The sequence below is a fragment of the Thamnophis elegans genome, chromosome 6 (assembly GCF_009769535.1).
Source record: "Thamnophis elegans isolate rThaEle1 chromosome 6, rThaEle1.pri, whole genome shotgun sequence".
Classification (NCBI taxonomy): Eukaryota; Metazoa; Chordata; class Lepidosauria; order Squamata; family Colubridae; genus Thamnophis; species Thamnophis elegans.
Window position 1 is genome coordinate 53,276,925 of NC_045546.1, and position 27,574 is coordinate 53,304,498.

Genomic DNA, 27,574 nt, shown 5'->3' on the forward strand with positions numbered 1-27,574 from the left:
GCTTTTAACATGAATTAAAAATCAAGAAGAAAACCACTTATAATCAAAATATATTTCATTCCTGCTAATTTATAACTTTTCCAGAAGAAATAATTGTGATTATATTGGTGGAAAAGATATCTTAAACATTTCTTATGGCTATTTTCTCCTTTAAAACAACAAATTTGAATCTTTTTTTGCAAGAATTTTTTATTTTTATTAAGCAGACAACACAAAACAATCATCATCTTACATTACATCTTGTAGAAAGTGTGTCAATTGGTTACAATTAGCTTTCGTGCATCTCTTCCACAGTCATTACTTATATTCATATCAGATGTCAAAGATTCTTAATGAATCTTACTATCAACATAGCATAGTTCTCATTTGACTGAAGTTGTTTTAGTGTCCTTTTGCCTAAAATAATCCATAGTTAAAAACACAACCACCTGATGGCATTTCATTAGTTATTACAAAATCATCCAATAACCTTAAGCCTTTGTAACATATTCTAAAAAAGATGAGTTGACAAAGTTCCTAAGCCTTTTTCCCCCAAGTCACTGTTACAATTTGTGTGTCCAGATACCTTTTGTTATGGTAGAGTGTGGTGTGTGTGTGGTGTGTGTGTGTGTATGTATAATGATGTATAATTATATATATATATATATATATATATATATATATATATATATATGTGTGTGTGTGTGTGTGTGTGTGTGTGTGTGTGTGTGTGTATATATATGTATGTATGTATGTATGTATGTATGAATGTATATATATAGTCACAACCCCTGGTATGCCTAAATATGGGAGGAAGTTCACTGCTTATTTATTTATCAGCACAATACAACATATATATATATATATATATATATATATATATATATATATATATATATATATATATATATATATAATTAACTGTATCCCTTATCATTCCATTATTAGTTGTTATAATTAATATTGGTTAACAGAAGATCCTATACTGTTTATATCCATTTTCTTCTCATCAAACCAACACATATGTGTACCTTATTGCCATTATCAATTATTTATTTAACATAATCTAAAAGTTACTAAATTACTACTTACTAATTATAAAACTTAGTTATTTTTTGTTATCAACTTATCAACTTTCATATATCCAATAACATACACCTTATAACATATTCAAAATAAGGATTAATTAACAAAATTTCTAAGCCTTTTCTCCCAAGTCATTGTTTGCAATTTATATCCAAATTCCTTATGTTAAATCAGTACATATGTCTTTTTAACCTTATATCAAATTTGTCCCCCTATTCTACCTTGGTCAGAACCCATTTGGAATACTGTGAAAGGATTTAGACATTAGAATGAACACTGACAAATTGGAAAAAAATTGAAGATGGTTACCAAGATGGTGAAGAGTCTAGAAACTAAGGCCTGTGATTAAAAGATCTGGGAATACAGTATTAGCCTACAGAAAATACAAAGGGAAAAATGATAGCACTCTTCAAATAGTATATATTCATAAATAGAAAAATAATCTTAAAGAGTTATCACACAGATATCTCCCAGAGGAAAGATTTATTTCTATTGCCCTAGTAGAAATGAGATAAAAGTACAACAGAGAAGGTTCAGGCAAAACATCAGGAGGAGGTTTGTGATTGAATTGAATCAGTGGAACATCTGTCCAGTTAAAAAGTGAGTTTTCCTTTTTTAAAGATTTTTTAGACAAAGACTGAGTGATCTGTCAAAAGGTCTATTGGAACCTGCACTGACTAAAGGACTGGATTAGATAACCCCAAAGCTGCATTCCAACTCTGATTCTAGACTACATGTTTAGGATAGAAAAACCAGTTTAACTATTACATTCTAAGTATTTTTGCTCTTGTAGCTAAATGACCTATTTTTGCAGTCAACTTTGGTAGGGTAATATCGACCTTACCCTACGCAACTTTGGGTCGGGTAAGGGACATGGTGGCTCATTGGCTAAGATGCTGAGTTGTCGATCAGAAAGATTGGTAGTTTGGTGGTTCGAATCCACTAGCGCCATGTAACAGAGTGAGCTCCTGTTACTTGTCCCAACTTCTGCCAACCTAGCAGTTCAAAAGCATGTAAAATGCAAGTAGAAAAATAGGGACCACTTTGGTGGGAAGGTAACAGCATTCTGTGCACTTTTGGCATTTAGTCATGCCGGCCACATGACTACAGAGACATCTTTGGATACGCTGGCTTTTCAGCTTTGAAATGGAGATGAGCACTGCCACTAGAATTGGGAATGACTAGCACATATGTGCTATGGTAACCTTTACCTTTTCTTACCTTGGGTAGGGTATTATAACTCCATTTTTTCTCTCATCTCTTTTATGTTCCCTTAGGTGTTAAGATTGTAATTCTAGAACCATTTATCTAGGAATATAATTCATCTGTGTAGACCCACACAGAATTGTAAACAGAATTATGCTGTCTATTATTATATACCAATATACAAAGCTAAAAGGAAATAAGAATCAGTGTTCCAAACTTTTTGCTTAAAGTTATATACCAATTCACTGCAATGATCTACAATTTCTTGTGACATGCCAGAATTTATTTAACCATGCTGAAGAATAAAACTCGAATAAATGTATACAGCGAGTAAGGAAAATATTTATATGTAGCATGCATATAAATATTATGACTAGTTATGAAATAATTGCATTCAAGACTTAGGTCTGCATTTCAATTGAAATTATTTATAGTATTACTTCACATTGGAATACATTCAGTATCTATAAATTTAAAAATCTGAATCTTGTTTACTTTAGCTGCTAATGTTTCTATGCACATGGAAGAAAAATCACATCTAAATGTCTAAGGGTAATGATTCTGGGCCAGATCCAGCATAACTTTTCTATTATGCACTTATCTAAGCTGCTTTATAAACATGATCATAATTTTACATGGTATACCTTGTTAAAAGAAACAGCCACCACATTTGGTAGTTTTATGTATTAGCTCTTGGAACATATCCTTAAATAATACATAGTCCAGTTAATATACAAAACAGAACACAACTGAGAAGTGGCTCAATTCACTGTCATGTAATATACTACCTATATTGACATAAAGAGAGAAATACATAACAGGATTTGTCAACAGAACTTCACAGGGGTAATTACTTTTCTCAAATAATTTAGAATACAGTTATCAGCTGTAGGAGAGAACAAATGAAAACTTTATCTGCAATGTATAAGAAAAAAGCAACATAGACTAGGATGAATGAATAAAGTTTTGGAAATACAATGCCCCAAGAGGCTCCACCTAATCCTTAAAATGCTGTTTAACTATTACAGTTATATTTTAGGGCTAATTATGTAAGCAGTCTGAAGTCAAGTGTTTAGGCACCCTATTGTCAATATTTCTATATTGTCTTTCATACTTTCTGACATGAGCTTCTAGATTAATTCTCTTTGCTATTAAGAAAAAAAAATTTATTTACTTCATTAATAGGATATCTCTTAATGCAGGAATTGCTTCTTCTTGTGGTATTTTCTGTTTTTGATTTTTTGCATAATGATCTGTAAAAGATTTTTTAAAATCAAAAATACATTTTTGTTTAATGAGATGAAATGTAGTAAAAATGCAAGAATTATTTATTGCAAAAATATGTTAGAGACTGTCTCTGACACCAACCATTTGCAATTACAGTGGTGATGAAAAATTAAATTTTGACCAGTGCCTGCATTTATAACGTTCATTACTGTCTGTATTTGCCATTACAGTCAGTACATTATCACCTTGGAAACTTTATTCTGAAAAGCCATTCATTCATTCTATATATCTCTTTTATTGTTTTTACAAATGCTGAGACAGCAAATGTATTTAACACATCTTCAACCTCCTATTTTCCCCACAACAACCACCTGTAATGATGCAAAAAATGCAATATAAAGCAAAAAACCCACCTACTTGAGAGATTAGCATGCTCATCTCACAATAAATGTTATGGGTACATTGCAAACAGTTCTAGGTATATTTTTGTAGTTTTTGTGCTTACCTGTAATAGTTTCTGTAGAATTCAGTGGAGCTGTACTGATCATGTTAATACCAAAGAGGAGTACATAGCCTATTCCCACAGCAACTAAAAGATACACAGGCAATGCAGCAGCCCAGAATCTAGGAAGTAGAAACAACACTTGAATAGTGCTTTAGTGCATACATATGAGAAAATGCAACAAAACAACTATCAACATATCGTAGATAGTAGAAAAGAAGAGTATTAGCAACATGATAAGGGAATGAGTTTGAAAAAAAGTCTCAAATCCTAGGGCTCTTTAATTCAAATTCTGATAAAGTATGAAATTTAGTTAGAACTATACAAGTAGTACACTTTGAATGGACAGAGATTCTTTCCATCAAAGGACTGCAAAAGAGCCCCTACAACACAAGGTTACAGATTATATATATTTGGATTGTTATATATAAATATAAAGAAAATAACAAATGATATTATGAGTTCTAGAACTGGAGATCCAAGTTTTATGTCAGATAAAACTTAAGGGGTAATCTTACTATGATCTGCCTCTACAATCGCCAGTCCCGATAGAAGAAAATATATGTAGCTCAGGGTTGAACAGTGAAGTTCCTGGTGCTCTGTATGCATGGTTATTACCTAGTCATGTAATAAAACATCTGCAAGTGAACAACCAAGCACAGAGAACACGGAGGACTCCACATCAATCTTGTTTTAAATACCAATGTCCTGGCATTATTTGTGACCATATGCTATTTTTTATATCATAGACAACAGTCTAGTTTTTGTTATCTTTCTCCTTTTCAGGGTCACGGATTTGCCTGTTCAACATCATATATGTCCTTAAATCTCACATAAGTCCTGAATCAGGAGCCACACACATAATGAAGAGGGGGAATGGGAGTGGGGCAAGTACCTTTACATTCAACTGGAAATATTATGGTAAATTATATGGATGATTCTTCTGAATCAGCAGAGATATTCTTTTTCAAGGTTATACAGGTATCCTTGACTTATGATCACATTTGTGCCCAAAATTTCTGTTGCTAAATGAGATAGTTGTTAAGTGAGTTTTGCCCCATTTTATGACCTTCTTGTTAAAAGTTGTTAAATGAATCATTGCAATTGTTAAGTTAACACAGTTGTTAAGTAAATCTAGCTTTTCCCATTGATTCAGGAGGTCACAAAAGGTGATCACATCACCCCAGGATACTGCAACTGTCATAAATATCAATCAGTTGCCAAGTGTCTGAATTTTGATCATGTAACCAGAGGCTAGCGCAATGTCATAAATGTAAAAAATAGTCATGTCACTTTTTTTAGTGGCATTGTAACTTCGAATGGTCACTAAATGAATTGTTATAAGTTGAGGATTACCTCCATTGTTAAAATATACATAGTATTTGTAAAATAATTCATAGGAAAACCTTTAATGAAAGTTATAAAGAACTTACTTTTGAGGCCAGTATGTTAAGCCCAACGAGAACAGCCAGGATTCAGGTATGTAGGCCCACACAATATACAGAACTACATATATCCATATATATAGATACAGCACGCAGACAAAAAGCAAAAAAAAATTAAGTACAATGGTGAATTATATCCACAAAGAAGGCAAGCATATAATGTAAGATTCATTTTAATAATCATATTCATAATTGGTTTGAGGGAGGTAAGTTAGCAACTTCTCAGTAGCATGTTTATCAGCCATAATAAAACAGCTGATTTAATTTTATCTCTGATCTAGGGCATTTCTGGTCATTGTTGGATATTTTGTATGGATGTGCATCAGAAAATAGCTGTTTCATGTTCATATCTACAATTACATGAAGATAAATAATATGTATGTATGCATCCAACTTTGCAGAAAGAATTCAGTCTAAGTGTCTACCATATAAAAGCTGAGTCAATTTTGGAGTTAATTTAGGTATACATCAAACGTGCAATTTGACCAGGTATGCCTAAATCTTTGCCTAGAATTATATAGGAGGAAAGTGTGTAATTTTATTGCTTCAGGGCTTTCTGATTTAAAATATTATTGCTACTCTCTTTCTAATATCTTGCTTCTGGGGATGCACAGGATACATGAAGAAGTTTTAAAATGGTAGTGGTTAATTTTTATGCCAATATTTATGTCAGTATTATTGTTAATATAGTTAATTTCTCTAAATATTGTGTATACTTGATTCCTCCCAGCCCAAGCTTTAGCAAGGTTAGGGACTGCCTCCTCTACTTCCACTTGAACTCCTTCCACCTGCCTATCTCCTCCCCTTTTGGTTGCCAGCCTACCCACTTCACTACTACTGCATTGGCAGGACCTTCTTTCATGCTGCCTTTTCTTGGGCCTGTGCAGCCAAGACTTTAGCAAAGATTTCTCTTATCGTCCAGGGCCTCTATTCATGACCTGCCCAGAGCCTTCATGAAACATGCCTAGCATGTGAAAAAGATCCTGTGTGTGGCAAGAGAGAAGCCTCAGCTGTATCAGTGTGAAACAAGGCCTCTACAGTAGTGGCAGATGGTAAAGTGGGTGCAGCTGCAGATAGGCAGATGGCCAAAAGATCATCATCAAAGGAGTAGTGTAAAGTGGGCCCAAATGTTGTTCATGTGACCACAGCTGAATTACAGTATTTTAAATTTCAAGGACTGGGTATAAGTCCCTTCATTCAGTGCTGTGGTAACTGAACAGTTGCTTAATGAATAGACATTAAGCATGTACTATCTGTAATCAATTTCTTTTAAATAAACACAAATACATATAAGATATTCTGTCCGCCATCTAACATGCCATTTGACCATTGAGATCTTCTCTTATCTTTAATCCAGCAATTAATTCAACATAATTTACTCTCATGTGGCAGCACCTTCAGACTATGACTCTTATTTTCAGTATGGGTATCACATGCAACATTGCACTTTAATTCTCTGAAACTTTAGAAACCTTGCAATTGCAGCATAGACAATTTAAAAAGACAACAATGAAATGAAACAGCCAACATACATATACTACATCTTGCTTGTGATATAATTTGATATATTGTATATTGTATCATCACATTCAAACTATTAGGTTTAGTGGTTACCTTACTAAAGGCAAATGGGAGCCCAAGTAAAGAACAAAACCATATATAGCTCTTTCAGGCAATGGGGGCTGGTGATTTTCAACCATGCTGAGCCTTTATTTTATTAAAAAGAAAAGGGAAAAAGGAAAACAATTAGCTTAAGTTAACCTAACTATGGTTATCAATAATTTCACTTCTATGTGGCCAAAAATGAAATTATGGTATTCAAAAAATACAACATGGATACTAATCCCCTTTAATTAGGTATAAACATTTCAAATTTCAAGCACCCTCCATCAACTATTTGGAAATTAGCTTTGTGTCTAGCTGCATGCAAGACAACTGGCTGCAAATTCAGTAATTTATAATAAATAATCATAAGTAATTTACTATTTTCAATTTCCAATAGATTAGCTACTCTAATGTTTTTTTTTCTGGCAAACTACAGTTTTAATCTCTTGTGGCTACAAGTTATTTGTTGAATTAAAATAACGGTCTGAACTCTATGAGGGTTTTTTTTACATCAAATAAGGCCACAGATGACACACTGCAATAAATTGCTCTTACTGAAGTAACTGGCCATCAGAGAATGAATACAAAGTCCTTTCTATCTTTTATTCTAAGATTACCTTTAATTTTAATCATATCCAATAACAGAGAACTGTGATGGTGAGTGGAGAGAGAAAAGTTTTCCTAGGTTTTAAAATGCCAATGTTGTGCTTATTCTAAGTCGTAAAATCTTTAAAAACAAAACACAAACAATCCAGCTGTAAATGTCATGATAGTTAACAATAAAGGTTAGAATAAAGATTTCCAAAACAAACATCAAAGCCCTCATAGACAATCTTGCAAAAGATTCATTACTGTGTTAAACTCTTCCAAAGCCCCATTACATTTAACTGAATCTTTCAAACTATGGACGACTTCTTCGTAGAGGTGCTGTTATAATAGCAATAGCACTTATATACGGCTCCACATTGCTTTACAGCACTCTCTGAGCTGTTTACAAATGCAACCATATTGTTCTCAACAATCTGGTTCCTCATTTCAACCGTCAGAAGAATGGAAGGCTGTGTCACATCTCCAAAACATCTGCAAGGCATCAAGTTAGAGAGAGATAGGGAACTATGGTCAAATGATATTATCTGTATTCATTTACAAGAAATAAACCCTATGCTGGAAGTCTCACACTGCTATTTTGAAATTTTTTATTTTCTCAAAAGCTTGAAATTATTGTATTGTATTTGGTTTATTTGTATATATTGGCTCTTCAAGATTATTCTTATAGACTAAGACACCTCCTTATGTGTAATGTAGCAGAATTTAAAATTCAATCCCTAGTTCAAAAGCATTGCTATTTAACCACATTTGTCAAGTTTACAAGCTTCTGAAAGTCATTTTGTAACTGTTCCCCTCCCTGCCAATGTTTCATGCCCAAAATGACAGCAATTGGAAACTCAAGTGTTTTTCCTTTCAACTGCTCCAGTACGCTGCTTGCTAACCTCAGCTTTCTGCATTTTTCTACCGTTGTCTCCACTATCAATGCTACTATTGCAATAATCATAACATAGGATATTCCATGATAATTGATAATGGAACGTGTCCAAAATGTATTGTATTTCGTTATTTTTTTATTAAAAAAATTCCGTATCGCCGTATTTTTAACTAGAACATTTATATAACAGAAAAGTAAAATTATCACTGCATCACCGTTAATATAAGAATTACAAACAAAGCGTAGGTCCACCGTCCATACCAAAACTGTCCAAACAAGATATATGGAAGGGTTTGAATTGGAGAAATCCGATTTGGAGAACTTTTCGCAAGTCATCCGATTAAGTTAAAAAAAGTAACAATTTCCTCATCTCCTGTATGCGAACTACAAGATGACCGGACTTGTCCACATACACCTTTCTATTGAAAACGCCGCTTTCCTCTATGGCGGAAGATGTAAAGTACCGGAAGTCACGTTCGCAGTCCGGAAAGCGCATGGTTTATCATCCTATTTTGAAAGCCAGGGTCTATGCAGTGAGGGACCAATGAGGAGGCAGACTAAGGCGGAAGCGTGTTGGATGGTGGTGACGTGGTGAGGTGGTGATTGTTCCTTTCGGGGAAAGAAAAGGCGGCGTGAAGGTAAGAGCAGCGGGGAGTCTCATAAAACTTGCCTTTAGTCCCGGTGAGAGAAAAGCTCCGTGCATTGATGCGGTCGCGGGCAACTTTGATTAAACTTCGCGGTCGTTCAGCCTTCTCTGTGGCTGAGCTCCTGGGCCTCCACGAGTCTCGTGGGGTTCTCTTTCCCCGCGACCCGCCTTCAGGCAGTACATTAAACAGTGTTTCCTTATGTACTTATTTGGTGCACAAATTCTGGCTCGGGATCGATGTAGGCAGCCTGGGCGTTTTTCTAATGCGTTGGACTGCAGTTTTTGCCAGATAGCCCAATCTGTAAATCTGTACGGATGAATGCCCTGATGCAGCTCATCTAAGACGTGGGAAGGCTCCGTATTTTGTAAGGGCAGCCACTTCCTTCTCCTCTCTGGCATTATTTTCCGCTGATATTATCTCTAGCAACTGCACAAGTCTTCTGCTGGATCAGCTTCCGCTGCCTTTTTGGACTCCCAGATTCCCCTCGATGACCTGACAGTGTTCTGAGTGGCCTCAATTATGATTCAAGGAATAAGAGGATTGCGGTAAGAGGAATCCAGCAAGATTGTGTGTAAGGGCTAGTGCTTTTTAACTTGCTCATAGATGAGATCAATTTATGGGTCAATGAATTGGTCAAGTGTAAAAATGGTGCCAAAATATATATTAAGAGCCGAGGTGGCGCAGTGGTTAGAGAGCAGTACTGCAGCCACTTCAGCTGACTGTTATCTGCAGTTCGGCGGTTCAAATCTCACTGGCTCAAGGTTGACTCAGCCTTCCATCCTTCCGAGGTGGGTAAAATGAGGATCCAGACTGTGGGGGCAATATGCTGACTCTGTAAACTGCTTAGAGGGCTGAAAGCCCTATGAAGCGGTATATAAGTCTAACTGCTATTGCTATTCATAGACTATATATTCAAATGCTTGCAATTTCACTTACTTTTAGGTTGAAGGAAGCAAGTTTCCAAATATTAATTGGAGAGAACAATGGTGGAAAGAGAGAATGTAAATTGTTTCTTGTACCCAAGTACTACATAGCATCTGGCCACTGTGAGAAGCAAAACACTGAAATAAAATGGTCCTTGTCCTGATCCAGCAGGATGGTTCTTCCCTTCATTTCCCTTCATAAAATTGTCAATTTTTGCAACAACCTAACCAATAGGATTTTTTGTATGTCATATACTGGTACAAGGAAAGTACAGATTGGATAAATATCTGATGATCGAAAATTAATGTAGTAATTAAATTGTTTTAATTTTATTTTTTTATTGTATAAGTTACTAAAACAATGTTTTCAATTTTGTTTTTAACAAATTGTTTTTCTTTTAACTAAAAGTCATTAAAACATGGGTAATTAGCATTTTTGTTAAATCAATTTTTCTAAACATTTTGTTACATTTTAAAGGTCACGCAGTATGGGAAAATCCTACTTTTGAAGAGATCAGGTACATCTCACTTTATAGTCCTTACATCAGGCCATGTTGTGAAATTGGTAAGTAATTAATGAAAAATAACACCTGTGTGAATGTACTATTGGTTGAAGAATTCTATTAAGAGCCGTGGTGGCACAGTGGTTAGATGCAGTATTGCAGGCTAATTCTGCTGACAGCCGACTATTGGGCAGTTGAGTTCTCACCAGGCTCAAGGTTGACTCAGCCTTCCATCCTTCCGAGGTCGATAAAATGAGGATTGTTGGGGGCAATATGCTGACTGTAAATTTGCTTAAAGAGAGCTGTGAAGCAGTGTGAAGTGGTATATGTCATGCTATTGCATAGTGTATTCAGTTATGTCTTTTATTTGAATTCTGCACAGATATTCTGATAGAAGTTTGGCATCACAGGTGTGAATTGTGCAACCAGGAATTTAAATATATTAGTAATTTTGAACACTAGACTATTGGTAATGGTTCTCAGAAACCATATATGGCAGCATATAACTGAACTTGTCTTGATCCAAACCTAAGCAAGGTTTATTAGGACTTAATTGGAAGACTAGCACTAGGCCGTATAGCTTACTTCAGAAAGTGTTTTATATACAGCATTTTCTTATTAGTGTTTACCAAAAGTTTTGGAGAAGGGGAGTTTATTCTTTTCCTGTTTCCAGGAAGAAGGTCATTTAAAAAACTTTCTCCAGAAAGAATCAAAAGATTTGCTGGCTTATGCAATATTAAATCAGCTTTCAGGATACTGATCCTTTGTTAGTCTGCCTTGATACCCAAGTGGGTAGGGAGATGGTTTACAAAGAGAGAACAGTTTTATTATTTGTTTTGTATTGGTTGAAGAGCATTCAACATCCACTTTTGAATTAACACTATTGCTTAAAACTCAGGGCTGTTTTTCATTTTGCTTCACACTTTTAGAGTGGTACTTATAATGTCTTTGTTTGTAGATGCGTGGAACATTTCATGAATATTCTCCAAAGAAACATGAACAAGGTATTTAAACTGATAATGCTTTTTTTGTTGTATAGTTTCTTATCTGGGTTCTGTTTAATAGTCCTTGTTATCTTCTGTACAAAGACAAATATGTGACACCCACTAGTTAGATCCCTGGGCTTGGAGGGATTACCAGATCTTTGTTTTTGATTTTGTCTTTCTCTGCCCCCGGCCCCGTTTTCCCCCAATTTTGTGCCATAGGTGATATCTGCCAAATGTGGTGCAGCAAACCTATTTCTCAGCTGCAGAAATACTGTGACATAATTAAAATATGCACATTTAGACCACTTTTATTTATACCTCATCGTGATCCTACTAAGAAATGCCATGATCCCAGGTAAACAAATATTTATTTGCATTCTGTCTGTCCATTGTTTTTTAAAAGTTTAAACACAGAAAACCTATATATATGTTTAACAAAAATCTTATGAAAAACAGTTAACAGATTATGAACAAGAAATATATTGGAGCAGTTATTCAGAGTGACATTGACCAAGAGTATTGTGTAAAAAACCAACTTCAGGCAGTGGCTTGAAGCACGAATTCTAAAGATATTATGCATTAAGTCGCAGAATACAATCCTTTCATAGCAGGTATGCTGTGGATTGCCTCCACTGATTGATTGCAGGTATTTGACTTATTGAATGAATGAGGAATACCTGTGGTTTCAGACATAAATACAAATATAGAGCAAATCCGATATGTTGTAATGTCCTTTTTTTAAAAAAAAATACATATTTCCAGCGGATAGAGTTCATAAATATAATGCCTAATTGATTTTAAACATCTTTTTTCTACATTTAACAGTTGCCAATTTGAGGAGCTAAATTTGGAGAAACGCTCTCAAATTGAGATTTTAGAAGATGTTACTGATATAGTAAAAAAATTTGCTGTAAGTATTGTTTTAATTTTTTTCAGCTGTCCAAAATCTTAATGCTACATTAATCTACATTATACAGGAATGACATAAAGTGGCTGCATATTTCTTAAAGAACAGTGTGTTTCAGAAAATTATCCGTTATTAGTGTCTTTCTTAGACTTCCAAGTTTAGTTGAAGTTAAAAAAAAACTCATATGATTGCTCTAACCTTGTAATAAATCATATGATTATTCTAGACTTTGCATATTTGAAAGTCTTAGGTTTGTAAAATATATTCCAATGGCTTTATTTTGAAAAATTGAAAGTTTGAAAAAATTATTGAGCCAAAAAAATAAAAGTGGAGAGTTGTATTTATATATCTGAGTTTATGGTATGCAAAAACATGTATCACTGGAGCTATCTATGCTCTGCAAGCTTAAGTACTGTGCATTCTTGCTCTCTGTAACATAAATGAGGCATTATAACCGAAAGAAAGTGTATGATTGCTCTTGCTGACAAGCTTTTTCTTCTCTTACTTCCAGGATGATCAACTTTTCATCAATGGAATATTGACAACTGAAACTGATTTAGAGAAGGTATGTTTGGTTTGAACTATTTATTCAGATAAACTCTTTGTATCTTTTTTGTTCCCCATAAGGGACTTGGTCATGATTTAAAATACATATGTCAAATATAAAAGTCCAAAGTAATCATATACGTTATCTGTCATAATGAATTTGATAGAAATAAATCCAGTGTTTTGTACACATGCTTACTTATAATGCATATGCGTAATAGAGAGAGAGTTTAACACTTAATAGTTCTTATAAATTTATAGGTTGTATTGTACTTCTGACATAGATGCTGTACTCATGTATAATCATTTACTGTACATAGTGAACTGACTTTCACTTTTGCTTACAAAGAGTCAGTCTCTCAGAGACTTCATGTTCCTGATTCCTTATCAATAAATGTCCAAGAACGTCCTGTTCATTTCAGTAGACCTTGCATAAGCCACAGAGGAATTTTTGTTGAAACCAGGCTTCTTGTGAAAAGTATCTTTAGTATCATTTTTGCAGCTTTCTTTTGATGTCCTTTGTTATTACTTGTTCATAATAATCAGAAGCAGTTCCTCAGGTTGACATCCTTACCCAGTTATTATTCATTGAACAAATCTCACTTATTTTGTGTGCTTCACTTCAGCTATTTTAAGTTTTTATACATGCTAAAAGTTACATGCAAATCAATGTTTTTGCTTATTAATTATTTAATTAGCTTATTAAGTTGTATGTGAATAAATTAAATATTATATAAATAATCATATAAATTAACTTGTATCACTACATTTTGCCACAGATGTTAAAGAGAACCAGTTTGGTCTAATGGTTAAGGCACCAGGCTAGAAAACAAAGAGCATGAATTTAAGTTGTGCCTTAGCCATGAAAGGCAACTGGGTGACCTTGGGCTAGTCACTTCTCTCTGTCTAACCTACTTCACAGGGTTGTTTTGTAAGGATAATAGGAGGAGGAAGATATCTTGGATTTATTTGCTGCCTGAGTTAATTGTAAAAAATAATAAAGGCAGGATATAAATAAAATGTAATTAAACATTTAGATTTGGGGAATGCAGGTTGCCCATTCTTACTTGGTGCAGGAAGTATTGTTTAAGATTTTGCTAAGTCTACTGCAGTGTATTACTGAAGGAATTCCTTTGATATTTTAGTAAAAGTGTATTAGATAATATATTGCTATTAATGATTTGCAAAAGTGGTTGCATAGGATATGCTAATTTCTGTGGTTTGCTAGTTTTATGTATGGTGGCAACTATAATTTAGTTAGGTTGTAGTATTGTATTATTTTAATATGTTGCTTATATTGATTCAATCAATAAACTAATAATGATTTTCTAAAACAGTAGTTTAATGCCTATTTTCTTAGTTTAATATGTTAAATGTGAATTGTGTTTTCCTTTCTGTAACGACAAGGTTAGTAAGGAACACATTTGTGAAATGTGCTCAAATTTAATTATACTGAATATAATTACGAAGATAATTAAAATAATACTGATATTTTCCTTAATTGTAATAGGGAATACTTAGAACTTCTGAAGTTTTAGAGTGGATGAAATATGCAGATCACATTGGCATTTTACAGAAATTAAGGAAACTTGCAGATTATTGTTGTTGGTCTATCCTCAAACTGTTCTTTTCTGCATGTAAGTATACAAATGATTTAAACTTCCTATAATCAGTTTAGGAAGCATTTTTTTTCTATAAAGGAAAGAGGATTTTTGTAGTCTTAAGGTGAAATAAAAAGCTAGTTGTTAATGTAAATCTTGTCTTATATATTACAGCTTTCATTCAGAGTTCCATTACAGGAAAGGCTCTTACTGTCTTTGATAGATGTCAGTCATTTCAAAAGTTTCCCCTGAGAGAGGACTAAGGAAATACCATTTTCTCTTAAGCTCTCTATGCTGCATCATATCTCATTATGCAATTGACCTTGAGGAGAAACTTTGGAAATACTGAGAAAATACCATTTCTGTCACCCACTTGTCAAGAGACTTCTGGATCTAACTCCATATCCTCTTACTTCTTGTACTGATTCATTTAGTGTCTACCTCATTACAATCAAACAAACATAACATGCTACTGCATGTTACCACAGATTAAGAAGTAATAATGAAAATGTTAGTGGGGAAAACAAGTTCTTATCTTTCTTTAGTTAAACGCTAAAAAATTAACACTGTATTGCCCAAGCATTAGCATTTGGATCCAGTCTTAGTTTTGCCTAATGAAGTTGCAATTATCATTAGTGATATAAACTCTTTAATATTTCTACTCTTTTTTCAATTGAAACAATTTTAAAAGATGAAATAAAAAATATATTGGATGGTTAAATTTTGGTTATAGATATATAAAATAGATGCTGGAATCTATAATTATTTCAAATTATTTTATATAGAGGATTAGCAAACAAAAACATATCTAATGCATGGTGATCCACCAGGCAGAGTAAACTTTTGTTACATTTTACCTCATAGCAGCAAGATGGGCGGCAAATTTAATAAATAAAAAATTTAAAAAACAACTTTTAACGGGATTTTTTTACATCATGTATGAATTATTTGTAAAGAATGCCTCACTTTTCTTCTGCAGAATTCCATTGCCAGGGATTGAAATGCTCCCTTTGAGCAATGTAGATACATCAGGATGTTTTATTAAGTAATATAGAGTAGAATAAGAGTTCGGAACCAGTGTTACCTTGTGCAAGCTTTCTTATTCATTATTGGAAAATAGAATGTTTTTTTTTAATTCTATGAGTATTTTATTCAAGATATACTGTAAGTGGGATTCACCTTAATGTAATCATCTATTTGCTTGAATTGTTTTTATTACATCTTGACAGAGAAAAAGCGGAGTGCCCAATCACAAAGGGCAAAAAGCATCTAATATTAGTGTTTGTCCATACTGCAAGCACCATAGCTGAAAAACAGTTGAGTGTTTCAGAACATGAGCTGGAATTCTGCCATTGGGCAATTGCTGTTGTGCTGGATTGCTGTGAACATCCTGGGCCCCAAAAGCTTTATTAGCTTTGTGTGATTAAATAGTGGAGCATATGCGTAACTCAGGACCTCCCATGTGGTGTTACCCCCTGTGAAACTTGTAGATGTATGGCCTCTGGACATTACTACTCTATTCCATTCCATCCCATAGCTCTGAAAGCCTTTTAGTCTCCCATTGTTATTAATACAGCACCATTTGCTGCCTTTAGGAATGCTGGCTTTAGCTTTCCTATTAACTCATTTTAAATAAAGAAGAACTTAAGGCCATTTGTCCTTAAAAGGAGATTGTATATATTTCAGTACTATACCTCTTAGCAGCAAACAATCAATGCAGTTATCTTAATTGAGCATTTTATTTCTTATTACAGATAAGTATTATATAAGTAAAGTTACTTTGGAGGACTACAATTTAGTAGAAGCCTTTGAATCTTATTATTGTGACAACTGTATGATGGTGAGTTTTTTAAAAAAAATTACATATCACAAAAATTGAAGACTAATTTAATAAGGAAATGCATCTATCCTTCCTTCCATCCATCCATCCATCCACCCATCCCTTCTAACTTGCCCATTTCCATCAGAGAGGGGTTCTGGGTGGTTTGATTCTGGTCTTTGTGCTCTATCTATCTATCTATCTATCTATCAAAATGTAATGGTTGTTTGTTCAAAATCGCTAATCTCCGAAAGTTATTCACCGATTGTCTTGACATTTGACACAACGTTGCATTCAAATACGTGAATGCTTTTATATACGTATATGTATATAGATATCACACCTGTGACAGATAAAAACATGCTTTTTTGAAAACCAGCGCCATCTGGTGGATGTAAAAGCAACACACGCTATACTAAATATTTCATGATTCCATTTCAATGTTCCAGTGCCATCTGGTGGACGTAAAAGCAACACATGCGATACTAAATATTTCATGATTCCATTTCAATGTTTCCGATTGCAATTGTTATATTGAATTTCATAGATTTTGATTTATTTGCATTTTGATTTATTTCGTGTGACATTGCTAGGAATTGAGCTGTGTCATTTACCATAGTGTTCATTTAGTTCGGCCTCATCTCCAGCTTCGTCCTGACGGTCCCTTTATATGTGTGGCTGGGCTGCGGCCGAGCCCTTTCCCCTTTCTGCACCTCCTCTGATGACTTTGGCCATTTCCTCCAAGGGGAAGCCAAAGCCCTTCGCCTCCCCCTCCCGTCCTCTCCCCCTCCCTCCGCCGGGCTTTTGCTGTCTGCAGCGGGGCGCCATCCCTCGGCCGCTTCCCCCTGGCCCTTAAGCTGGCCTACCTCCGCCAGCCCAGCGGAGCTCCAGAGGAGGCAGAGGCGGAGCGTCTCCCTCAGCCAGCCGGCCGTTCGCGCATGCTCTCTACCCCTCCCTCCTCACAGCTAAGCCCCTACGCCTCGCCAAGGCGGCTCTGATGGGGTGGCGGCAGCAGTGTCAGCCTGAGGTGCAGCGGGGCTGGGGCTGCCCCTGGGTGCCCCGTGAGGCGGCACACTGAGGACTTCTCCTCCTCCGAGATCCTGGATGTCTCACTCTCCCGGCCAACCAACTTGGGGGACCCCGAGTGCAGCTCCTCCGAGGAGATGCCCAACAACTTCCACGAGGCCACAGCCCCGGCGCCGCCTCCCCCAACCAGCCTCGCCCGGCCCAGCAGCCCCGAGTCCTGACTAACAGCAGCACCACCTACCATCCCACTACACCCAGACTGGGCCACAGCAACGCGTGGCCGGGTACAGCTAGTATATAAAATATATTATCTCTGCATTATTTACTTTCTTGTTTCTTTAACAAAATGTATGTGGATGCCCAACTCACTTTCACTGACTCATAATCCTTACATGATTATGGAATGTAAACAGACATTTCAAAAACAACAAAGCTAGATACCGTTATGCATAAGATTTGATGTAATCATAGAGTGTGGGCTTTGGTTCTTTCCATTCATTTCAGTAAAGTGTACCGTCTTTTTACATTGTGTATCTTGATCACTGCTAGAATAAATGACTTCATGCAAACTAATGTTTAAATTAGAATGAGAATGCTCATAATTTTGAAATGATTTACTAGATGATTATTTATTATTTGTTGTTGCTATTTGATTATTACGGATATGTTTCTAATGCTCTACATTGCATAGGCCAAAAATCTTAAAATAATTTAATAACAGCATCATTGTTCATAGAGATTTTACAGACCAAATCTTGTATATTGCAATTTGAAAATAATTTCTATTTCTTGTTAATTTTATTTTGTAATATTTTATTACAGAACAGTGAGAATATGAAAAAAAGAGGAAATGAAGCATTTGCTAAGGATAAATTTGATAGTGCAGTCACTTTCTATACAAAAGCTATAGAACTATGGTAAGGGATAAATTATGTTACTATACAAAAGCATGCTAATGTCCAAAAATTAAGTTTGGGAGAATGTAATTAGAGTAGTGTAATAAAGGAGAAAGGGAGGAATATAGCATTTTAATTTGTAAAACTTTCTAATATAAGGACATTCACATGAAAGGTATATTCTTGCTTTCAGATGGCTAATTCTTAACTCTTACGGTCAGTAGCATCTTTTCAAATAATTGCTGTGGCCATATTAGTTGAGACCAGTATTTATTCGGACTATTAAGAACCCACAAAGGATTTCTAAACATTTCAGATAGTGAATAACATTACTGGTTTTCTGATTACATCTGGATTAAGAATTACTTATGCAGTCTTTTCACTTGATAGCCATAATTCACTTGATCGTGCACACACATAGACAGCTACTTCAATTAACTGAAACATATGTGTCCATGATTCAGTGGATGGATTCTGAGATAAGTACATCACACTGTAGATGGATAAGATATTCAGGTTTTGCACCAGACTACTGACAAAGACACACAGTGGGGATCCCCAGAAGTTCCAAGTCAGTCCAAGATGGATAACCAGGATAAATTGAGAATGGTGCCATTAATAACACATTGTTTCCAGCAGCTTGCTAACAATTAAAGGGAGTTAAAGTTTTAGAGCCTGCATGCATAACATGCTTTGATAAATCTTTACTGCTAAGTTAAGACATGCCCTTCAAAAGTTGCTTTATATTTGTAATCCTGATCCCATAAATGATTATGTTCTCTAGGCTTAACTTCATAATGGAACTAGCCTGACCCTAAGCCCTCATCTCTGTTTGTAAGGAAAGAAAAACATGCAATATTCATATTGATTCACCTTCGTTTTCATTTCAACAGTCTTCTCAGGAGAGAAAGCATAAAAGTAGATTGTCCATTAAGAATTAATTGTTGAGGAATGAGCAATATATGCACTGTTGTTAGCAAGATCAGTTTATACAAACTGCTGTAATTCTGCTATTTAGCCACATGTTGACTAGTACTAAAAGCCATGCCACTTGCATTCTGTCTAGAGTCAATTCTCATAAAATTTGTTCTGTAGATAATGTTTTTTTTTTTTAAAAAAAGATGAGTATTTCTTCAAACTCAATTTACACATTAAATTTTGATACCTTAAAATTTCATTTGAAATAATTTATGGCTAATTGTTTATGTTTTTCTTTATGGCTTACAAGCTAAATTTTATCTAACCTTTTTTAAGGCCTGAAAATCACTTTCTTTATGGCAATCGAGCTCTCTGTTTTCTCCGAATTGGACAGTATCGGTAAGTATGGTTTCCCCCTTGCAACTGAGAGATTTGCTGGTTTGAACATATTCTTAAATCATGTTGCCATGATTGTAATAGCAAAGAAACGTTCAGTTTGTTCATTTGCAAAAATTACATTATTTTACAGAGTAATTCAACATATTCTGTGCCTGTGGTTTAAATCAGCGCATAGAGAAAAGTGCACTCAGACCATAGATTATTTAACAACTATTTTGAAGTAGGGAGAGAAAAGTCACTTTTTTAAAAATGTAATAAGAATGTTTTGTAGATAATAAGTTACATTTGTAATCTGTGAAAGTTCCCTCTGACTATGAAAATCCTTGGTGCTCTGAGACCTTGGCTGTTTTCCTCCAGACCTCAGCAGTACAGCTGTGCACAATTGATGTTATCTACTTTGGGCAATAAAACATCTGAAAGAAAACAACCAAGCTCAGAGATCACCAAGGACTCCTTATTTCAATCCTGAGCTACAAATGTTCTTCTCCATAGTTCTCTTTTAAAAAAGGTTTAATTCTAGAATTCACATTTTAGAGATGTTCAGGGTTTATGTCGTGGGTTTATCAGTGAAAAAGGACAGCATTCACTTTAAAAAATAATATCCCATTAATATAGTCAATCTTCATTGAGACCATTGTGTAAAACAATAAATAAGCCTTTATAAATATAATTATTATCGTTTATTGCTTTTTAAAAAAGTTGCATTTATCTTTTTTAGTCTATCAATAAATGAGACAAAAAAGTAAATATCAATAACTAGAATTCAAAACTACAGAACTAGTTGAATTTACTATTTTGAAAGAAGTGCTGAAAAACATATACAAAAATATAAAATAGAAAGATATTTGGATGGTTGGCCAATTTCAACACTGCTTTAGCAAAACAGTAGGTTTTCTGCTGGTGAGTTTATCTAAAGGTGACCTTGTATAGCCCTGCCTCCCTGTCAATTATACACCATCCTCCATAATTGAATTGCTGTGGCTGGGAACTTTCTGGAAAAGTAGGGATTTAAATAGGATTGACAGACAGAAAGGAAGATAAGGAAGTAGATTAAAAAGCTGCAAACTCCTTTGATTCTTGAAAAATCTGGCTGAGGGAGCCAACTCTTTCTTTTATGAGAAAGGCAAAATGGAATGTTATAACCTTCAGCCTTCAATGAAGGGGAATAAAAGCCAAGCCACTTTATCTGAGTCTTGGCAGAGTAGAGAAAAGAAAAAATCTAGGTGACAGTTTAAGTTACTTGCCCTATTTCTTCTTTCCTTATCCAATCAAAGTAAAAAACTTTCAGGCAAAGTAAAGGGGTTATTGGCAAGTTTTTGTCAAAAAACATTTGTCTCAGAACAAACAGCATGGACACTGTAGTTACCATTATTCAGAACACAGTATATCAGCAATTAGGTACAAAGAGTACCTACCAGTACTAGAACAATGAGTGCGTGTTAATCATATTGTGTCAGACTCTGTCAAAATCCAGTTCTCAGCAGGATGAAACTGATTTGCCTAACAACTAAATGATAGCTAGGGAAATCCAAGACACATTTCCAACAGATATAGCAAAGCCAAAAAAGCTTTTGCTAGTTATATCTTTTCACACCCTTGCTTATCGCTGTAAATAAAACTTTGTTTCAAAGTCAAAATGTTGGAAAACCTTGTTTCTTATTTGAAATCACAGTTTTGCACTCAAGCTGCAATATTTCATGAAATTTGATAATTAAAATGTTTTGCAGACCCCAGTGTGCTCATTCATCAGACACTGCAAAATTAAACATGTCTATTAGCAAAGGCAACTTGGGGAAAAAGCATGTAAATTTTATTGATGTGAAATTGTATTGGTGTTCTGGAGGATTGTGCTATTTTTCTATATTTTTCTGGTGAACATTGCTTCTTTTTCTATCTGGATGACTAAGGAAAATTTTGAAAAATTGAGAATGAACAGGAACATATAACCTTCTCAAAGGAAGGTACCGATAGTCCTCTACTTATAATCAGTCACTTAGTGATGGTGAAAGTTACAACATTCATCTTTACGACTTAGAATCTTCAGTGACTCTCCCAGTTATCCCACCATCCCATCCCACTGAGTCCCCACAGTCCTTGGGCCAGCTTCACTCCCCACACTGCCTTAAGCCTGTTTCCCAAGCATCTGAGTCCCCTACGTTTGTAATTACCACCCATTACACATCTCACACTTACCTTTTTGAAGATCTCCAGAGTGCCAGACTACATGTTGGGGAAGGAGGATAGTCTACTCTGTCCCGCAGTATCCCTGGGCCATTTGGCTGCATCTCAGAAGCGCCCACCATTTTCAGAGTAGTCAATTCCTTATGACTGTGTCAAAATGGCCACTTCTGGGATGCAGCCATGTATATCAGAGACAATGTAACCCACTCTGCTTTCCTAACACAGTCTGCATAGCTTTGTCCCTGGGCCATGTGGCTGCATTGGAACAGCACAATTTCCTGCAGCCACACTGAAAATAGCAGCTGCATCCAGGACAGCCACAAGGCCCAGGGACCCTATGGGGTGGAGTGTCCTGCCCTCACACAACACAAAGTCCAAAGCTCTTGAGATCTTTGAAATGTAAGTGAACAATAGGTGGTGGGGGAAAGTGAGTAGAAAGTGGGCTTTTGGGGGATCCCAAGGGATGGGAATCAGAGTCTCGGGATGGGAGAGGCCTTGGGAGACTGAGGGCAGGCAGACCTCGGCCTGGTTGGCCTCCCAGGACTTTCCCCACCCTGAGGAATCTTTTGCTCTGCTTAATGACCTGCATGGTCATTTAATGACAGTCCGCAGAATTGTCTGGGATGCTACACATCCTCTTCACAACCTTGTTTTCCTTGTTACAACTCTGGGGGGAAGCTTTATAGTATCCAAAGCAGAACATCCAGATTCAGCCAGTTTTTTTGCCATACAGCATCAACCTTGTGAACTCACAAGCTTCCTCTTTCTGCTATGTATTCAAGATGGATAGTGATTAATCTATATATATAAAAGCCAAATATCATTCACACATCACGAAATCTCCAGAACCATAAAGCCTACAAACTTTAAATTTGTTACATATGTTCCTCTTGGCTTCTAGGTGCTCACTAAGAAAGGATGTTTCAAAATGACCATCAGATAGTATTTTTAATGCAGTAATTAACATGCTCTGGTGCTAAGGAATTCTATTCCTCCTCCCCACCTGAAAATAACTCTGTTCCAACTGCCAGTTACCTCACATTCCGTTACCTCAGTTCAAACGGGCAGATGTTCCACTACAGTCAGGAGCGGTTTGGGGTTCCTTACAGTACTAAACACTGGTACCTCACCAAAATGTCTACGCCTTCCACCCATGGAACTGCTTCTGGACTCCAGGAGGTATATTTCCTTATGTGTTTCAATCACCGACATGTGTTTCAATCGCTGACCACCACTGAACCAACGGAATGAACCGGAGTGAACCTGATTTCTCCTGCATTGCCCGATCATATAGTTTCATTGCAAAGCATGGGTATCCAGCTAGTATTTATATATATTTATACATTAGGGTGTAGATATATACATATGTATGTATTATAGCATATCTATATGTGTGTTATGTATGTGTACTCTTTTGAGAGCAGTCAACAGAATTTCATTTTTAATGTGTGCCAAAGTGCCCACAGGAAAAAAATGACAATAAAGATTACTGTATCTTATCAGGGTGAGCAAGGTTGGGGACTGTTAAATGAAGCGACCACGTGATCATTTCACTTAACAAACATCATTCTTGCGACTGCAATTGACAGGTTTCTATTATGATCATATTAGGTCAGCTTTGGTGTGGAAGGCAGTGTTAGAGTTTAGAATATTCTTAATTGCATGTTATGTAAAATATTCTTAAATTAGTTTTTGTGCCCTAATTCTCTAATGCATTACATAGAAAACTGCATTACAAATAAAATTTTAATTGAAATTAATTTGGTTTTCCATTAATTTATTTGTGTTTTGATATGTTCTGAAAAATACAAGCAGAACTGATATTCACAATAAAAGAAAAAAGTGAAACTTAAGTATCTTTTCCCTTCAAAAACTATTACGCTATGAGAAGAATGAAGCCTTTTAATTCTTCCAAGGTTGGTTTGAGAAGGCAGAGCCATCTTCTGTCTTAGTGAAGTTAGAATATTCCAGAAGAACAGAAAACTATTATAGTCATGAAGATGGCTTTTCCTGAAAGCTCTCAAAATGTAACTTTATAAATGACAATTTTTTCTCAGGTTTATTAAAATTTTGTCATTTGAAAATATTTTCAATTTGAATGAAAACATTTTACTAAATTGTTTGTGCCAAATATATTTTTGTTTTAGAAAAGCCTTGTGTGATGGAAAGAGAGCAATTATTTTGAAGCCCTCTTGGCCTAAGGTTAGTTGTACTTATCCTATAAATTTGTTTTGTTATGATTCAAGTTTGAGATTGTACATGAAAATAATTTAGTAATGATGTTTCCATTGTATTTAATCCTGTCAATTCTGGAAGTTATGGGTTCTGAGAGCAATCCATTTCTAGCAGTATGAGGACATGCAAAATAAAATATACTGAATTATTATGTCTCCTGATGATTAATGATGATATCATTAATAGTATCATTAAAACAGTTGGTTGTTTATCTGCAGATTTTTTAAATGAGGGGCCCCAAGAAAGAAGCATAGAAAGCAATTATAATTTGGAGATTATTATAGATTCTTGAATAATCCAATTGCCCCAATGCAAAGATGATAAAATGCCATAGTAGATACTGTGTTTCCCTGAAAATAAGACAGGGTCTTATTTTCTTTTGACTCCCGATTTTAGCCTTATTTTTGGGGAAGTCTTATTATTTTTGAGGTACAGGAGGCGGCCAGTATGGTCACCTCATGGCTGCTGGTGTGTTGCAATATTTTCAGGGAGGGATTATTTTGAGGGTGGGGTTTATTTTAGTGCATGCTCTCAAAAGCCCGATTGGGCTTATTATCTGGGGAGGTTTATTTTCGGGGAAACGGTATGTATTCTGTAGCTCACTCTAAGATCGATATAACTATAACTTTTCATTTGGTATACTCCCAAATCCTTCATTTACATGCTTGAATATTTTTATTAGAATAGCAACTGAGTAAATGAAATAGTGTTAACATTTAATCATCAGTCTAGTGCAAGTTTATGTCTGTGTATAATATTGAACATATTTCTTTTTCCTCTCAGTGACATAGGATTGGGTTGCAGTATGAAGTAACTAGCAAATTAAGAAATGTTAATATTTGACACCCTTTTATTTTAAAATGACATTAAAACTTTTCCACTTTTTGTAGGGACATTATCGATTTTGTGATGCTTTATCATTCTTGGGTGAGCATAGGAAGGCATTAGAAGCCAATGAGAGAGGTCAGATCCTGTGCAGAGAGAATCCTGAAGGAGTGAAGGGTCTTATTGAGCAACATGAGAAGCTTAAAAACCAAATGGAAGACGCTAGAGGTAACCATATCTTTGTTTAAAGTATTTCTTTTTATTATTAATTCAATTTATAAAATAAATATTGAATGAAAATAAAATTAGTGAAATAAAAGTTAAAATTGTGTATTCTGTATGATACGAGTTACTCAGATTTTTTTATTGCATTTAGGTATAAAGCAAAATAAATACAGACTAAAGAAACAACTGTTGCAGAAAAAGTAAGTTTAATTCAAAATTCACATTTCTAAGTAAATGAGAACCTAATAATAACTGTTTGAAACAAATTGTTTAAAACAAGATGGGTGGCAAATTTAATAAATAAAATTATTAATTTTTTATCAGACCAATTTTTGTGTTAATACCCATACTTAACCTATAAGTGTACACATATATTCTTTATATATTTTATCCCCTTTGGGTAAGCAATATTTACCAATGGTCAAAAAGAAATAAGTAATGGACAAAAGTAATTAAAGGGAAGAGATAAGAGAAAGGGAATCTAATATTACACCCACACCATTTACTATATCCATACTTTTCTATTCTTGAGGACCATCCTTGCTTCCACTAGGTCTATAAACCAATTGATAAATTGCCTTTGTTTTTTAACTCTGTTTTTTGGAAGATGTCCTGAACATCACCCTGCCATGATTTTTTTCCTTCTATCTTTTCCTTTTGATCCATTCACCTACTCTTTACATATTTCTTCTGTAATTTAACTCTAAAACATTCTCTCTCTATAAGAGAGATAGTTTGGCCTAATGGTTAAGGCACCAGGCTAGAAAGCAGGAGGCTGTGAGTTCTAGTTCCATCTTAACTACGAAAACTAGCTGGGTAATCTTGGGCCAAACACTCAGCTCAACCCATTTTCCAGGGTTTTTGTGGGAGAAATAGGAGGAGGAAGGAGTAATGTGTGTGCTCATCATCTTGAGTTATTTATAAAAAATAATAAAGATGGATATAAATAATAATCAGTAGTTCCTTATACTGGTATTTATTTCATAATGTCATTCTTTACCCTCTCTGGGTTTACCCAATTCTCATTTCTGTATAACAAAGTCAGCAGAATGAATATATATTTACATTTTTTCTTTAGTTGCATACTCCATATACAATACATCCTTTTTATGTTTCTATCAATATTTGCATGTTTTAAAATTTCTCAGTGCACCCCATTTTAATAAATATTTATCAAAGATTTTATTAACATGAACTCAGTCAACCCAAGAGAATCACTTACTCCTCTGTTTGAATATTATTTATTTTATTAACAAAGATTGGTTATATTATATTGCTGGTTGGTAACATACCTCATGATACTATTGTATATTTATAGATTATTAAAATAATAATTGCCTTAACAATCTTTGAAATTTATGTTTAGTTATGTATTTGTGCTTGATTAATTCCATTAGTTCTTCAGAGTATGTGTCAGTTGGTAATCAAGAATCAAAAAAATCTCACAACGAAAACAAAAAACTATGTGATTCTCATCACCATCCTAGCCAGCAGAAGCAAACAAATGTAAGTTATAAATCAATGTATTAATGAAATAAATAGGAAAAAAAATCCACCTCGAATTTGTCAAATATAAAACGAAACAGAGAAACTTAGACAGACTGCAAGACTGATGTTCGCAAGGTAAAAATAGAGGTGTTGCAGGGATTTCAGGAATGCTATTTGTTGCACTATGGTGAAATAACAGAATCTTGAAAACCTTGTGTTACAAATGAAACTTAAGGAACTATGCTAGGCAAATATTCTGGGGAATTTATTTCATTTTTATCTTTCAAAAATAAGGAAGCTGGAAGGGCATTACAGACTACAAGATTGTGAACAAATATGTTTAACTCAGCTGATTATGGAGAACATCCAATTGTAAATGTGTCAGAGGACTATATTGCACAGAGAAATATGCAGCATCTACTGTAGCAGGATCTCATTCTTTACTCTAATCCCTATTTTATGCTATTAGATACTTCACTACTAAATGGGAATCATATATAACTATAGTCAAGTCTGATGCAGCCATAGTGATTCTACTTATATTATATTGGCTAATTCTGTACACAGTTGTCCCAAATTCTCAACTTTTTTAGCTGTAGGACTTGGTATGCATTTATTGTAGCAGGATCTCATTCTTTACTCTAATCCCTATTTATGCTGTTAGATACTTCACTATTAAATGGGCATCATATATAGCTGTAGTCAACAGTTGTTCAATAAACATAACTTATTTGTCTAGAAAGTTCCATATTTAAATAATTTATGAGATTATTATGAATCATAATTTGTTGGTGCCATAGGAAAGATGTGTATGTCACTACCTCATTAAAGAGGTGTTTTCTTCTTTACCAGATTGGTATTGGTATTGGTATTGGTATTTATTATTTGTATGCCGCCCTTCTCCGGGAGGACTCAG

General features: G+C 34.8%; 2 protein-coding genes across 2 annotated transcripts in view; one reads left to right on the forward strand and one right to left on the reverse strand.

Moving 5' to 3' along the window:
• Window positions 1–2,679: 2,679 nt before the first annotated feature.
• On the reverse strand, window positions 2,680–8,755 carry PIGP (phosphatidylinositol glycan anchor biosynthesis class P). The gene is made up of 5 exons (XM_032219564.1): window positions 7,065–8,755; window position 6,855; window positions 5,434–5,506; window positions 4,004–4,122; window positions 2,680–3,524 (listed from the first exon to the last, which is right to left on the reverse strand). The coding sequence occupies exons 1-5, from the start codon at window positions 7,143–7,145 to the stop codon at window positions 3,442–3,444; spliced, it is 357 nt and encodes a 118-aa protein (XP_032075455.1). The 5' UTR covers window positions 7,146–8,755; the 3' UTR covers window positions 2,680–3,441.
• Window positions 8,756–8,769: 14 nt separating this feature from the next.
• Window positions 8,770–27,574, forward strand: part of TTC3 (tetratricopeptide repeat domain 3) — a 59,513-nt gene continuing 40,708 nt past the window's right edge. The window contains 15 exon segments of the mRNA XM_032220364.1: window positions 8,770–9,171; window positions 9,604–9,725; window positions 10,582–10,668; window positions 11,565–11,610; window positions 11,812–11,947; window positions 12,418–12,502; window positions 13,011–13,064; window positions 14,556–14,682; window positions 16,401–16,486; window positions 18,314–18,408; window positions 19,642–19,704; window positions 24,033–24,087; window positions 25,011–25,173; window positions 25,322–25,370; window positions 26,568–26,676. Of these exon segments, the coding sequence (XP_032076255.1) occupies window positions 11,565–11,610; window positions 11,812–11,947; window positions 12,418–12,502; window positions 13,011–13,064; window positions 14,556–14,682; window positions 16,401–16,486; window positions 18,314–18,408; window positions 19,642–19,704; window positions 24,033–24,087; window positions 25,011–25,173; window positions 25,322–25,370; window positions 26,568–26,676 (1,068 nt within the window). The 5' untranslated portion in view covers window positions 8,770–9,171; window positions 9,604–9,725; window positions 10,582–10,668.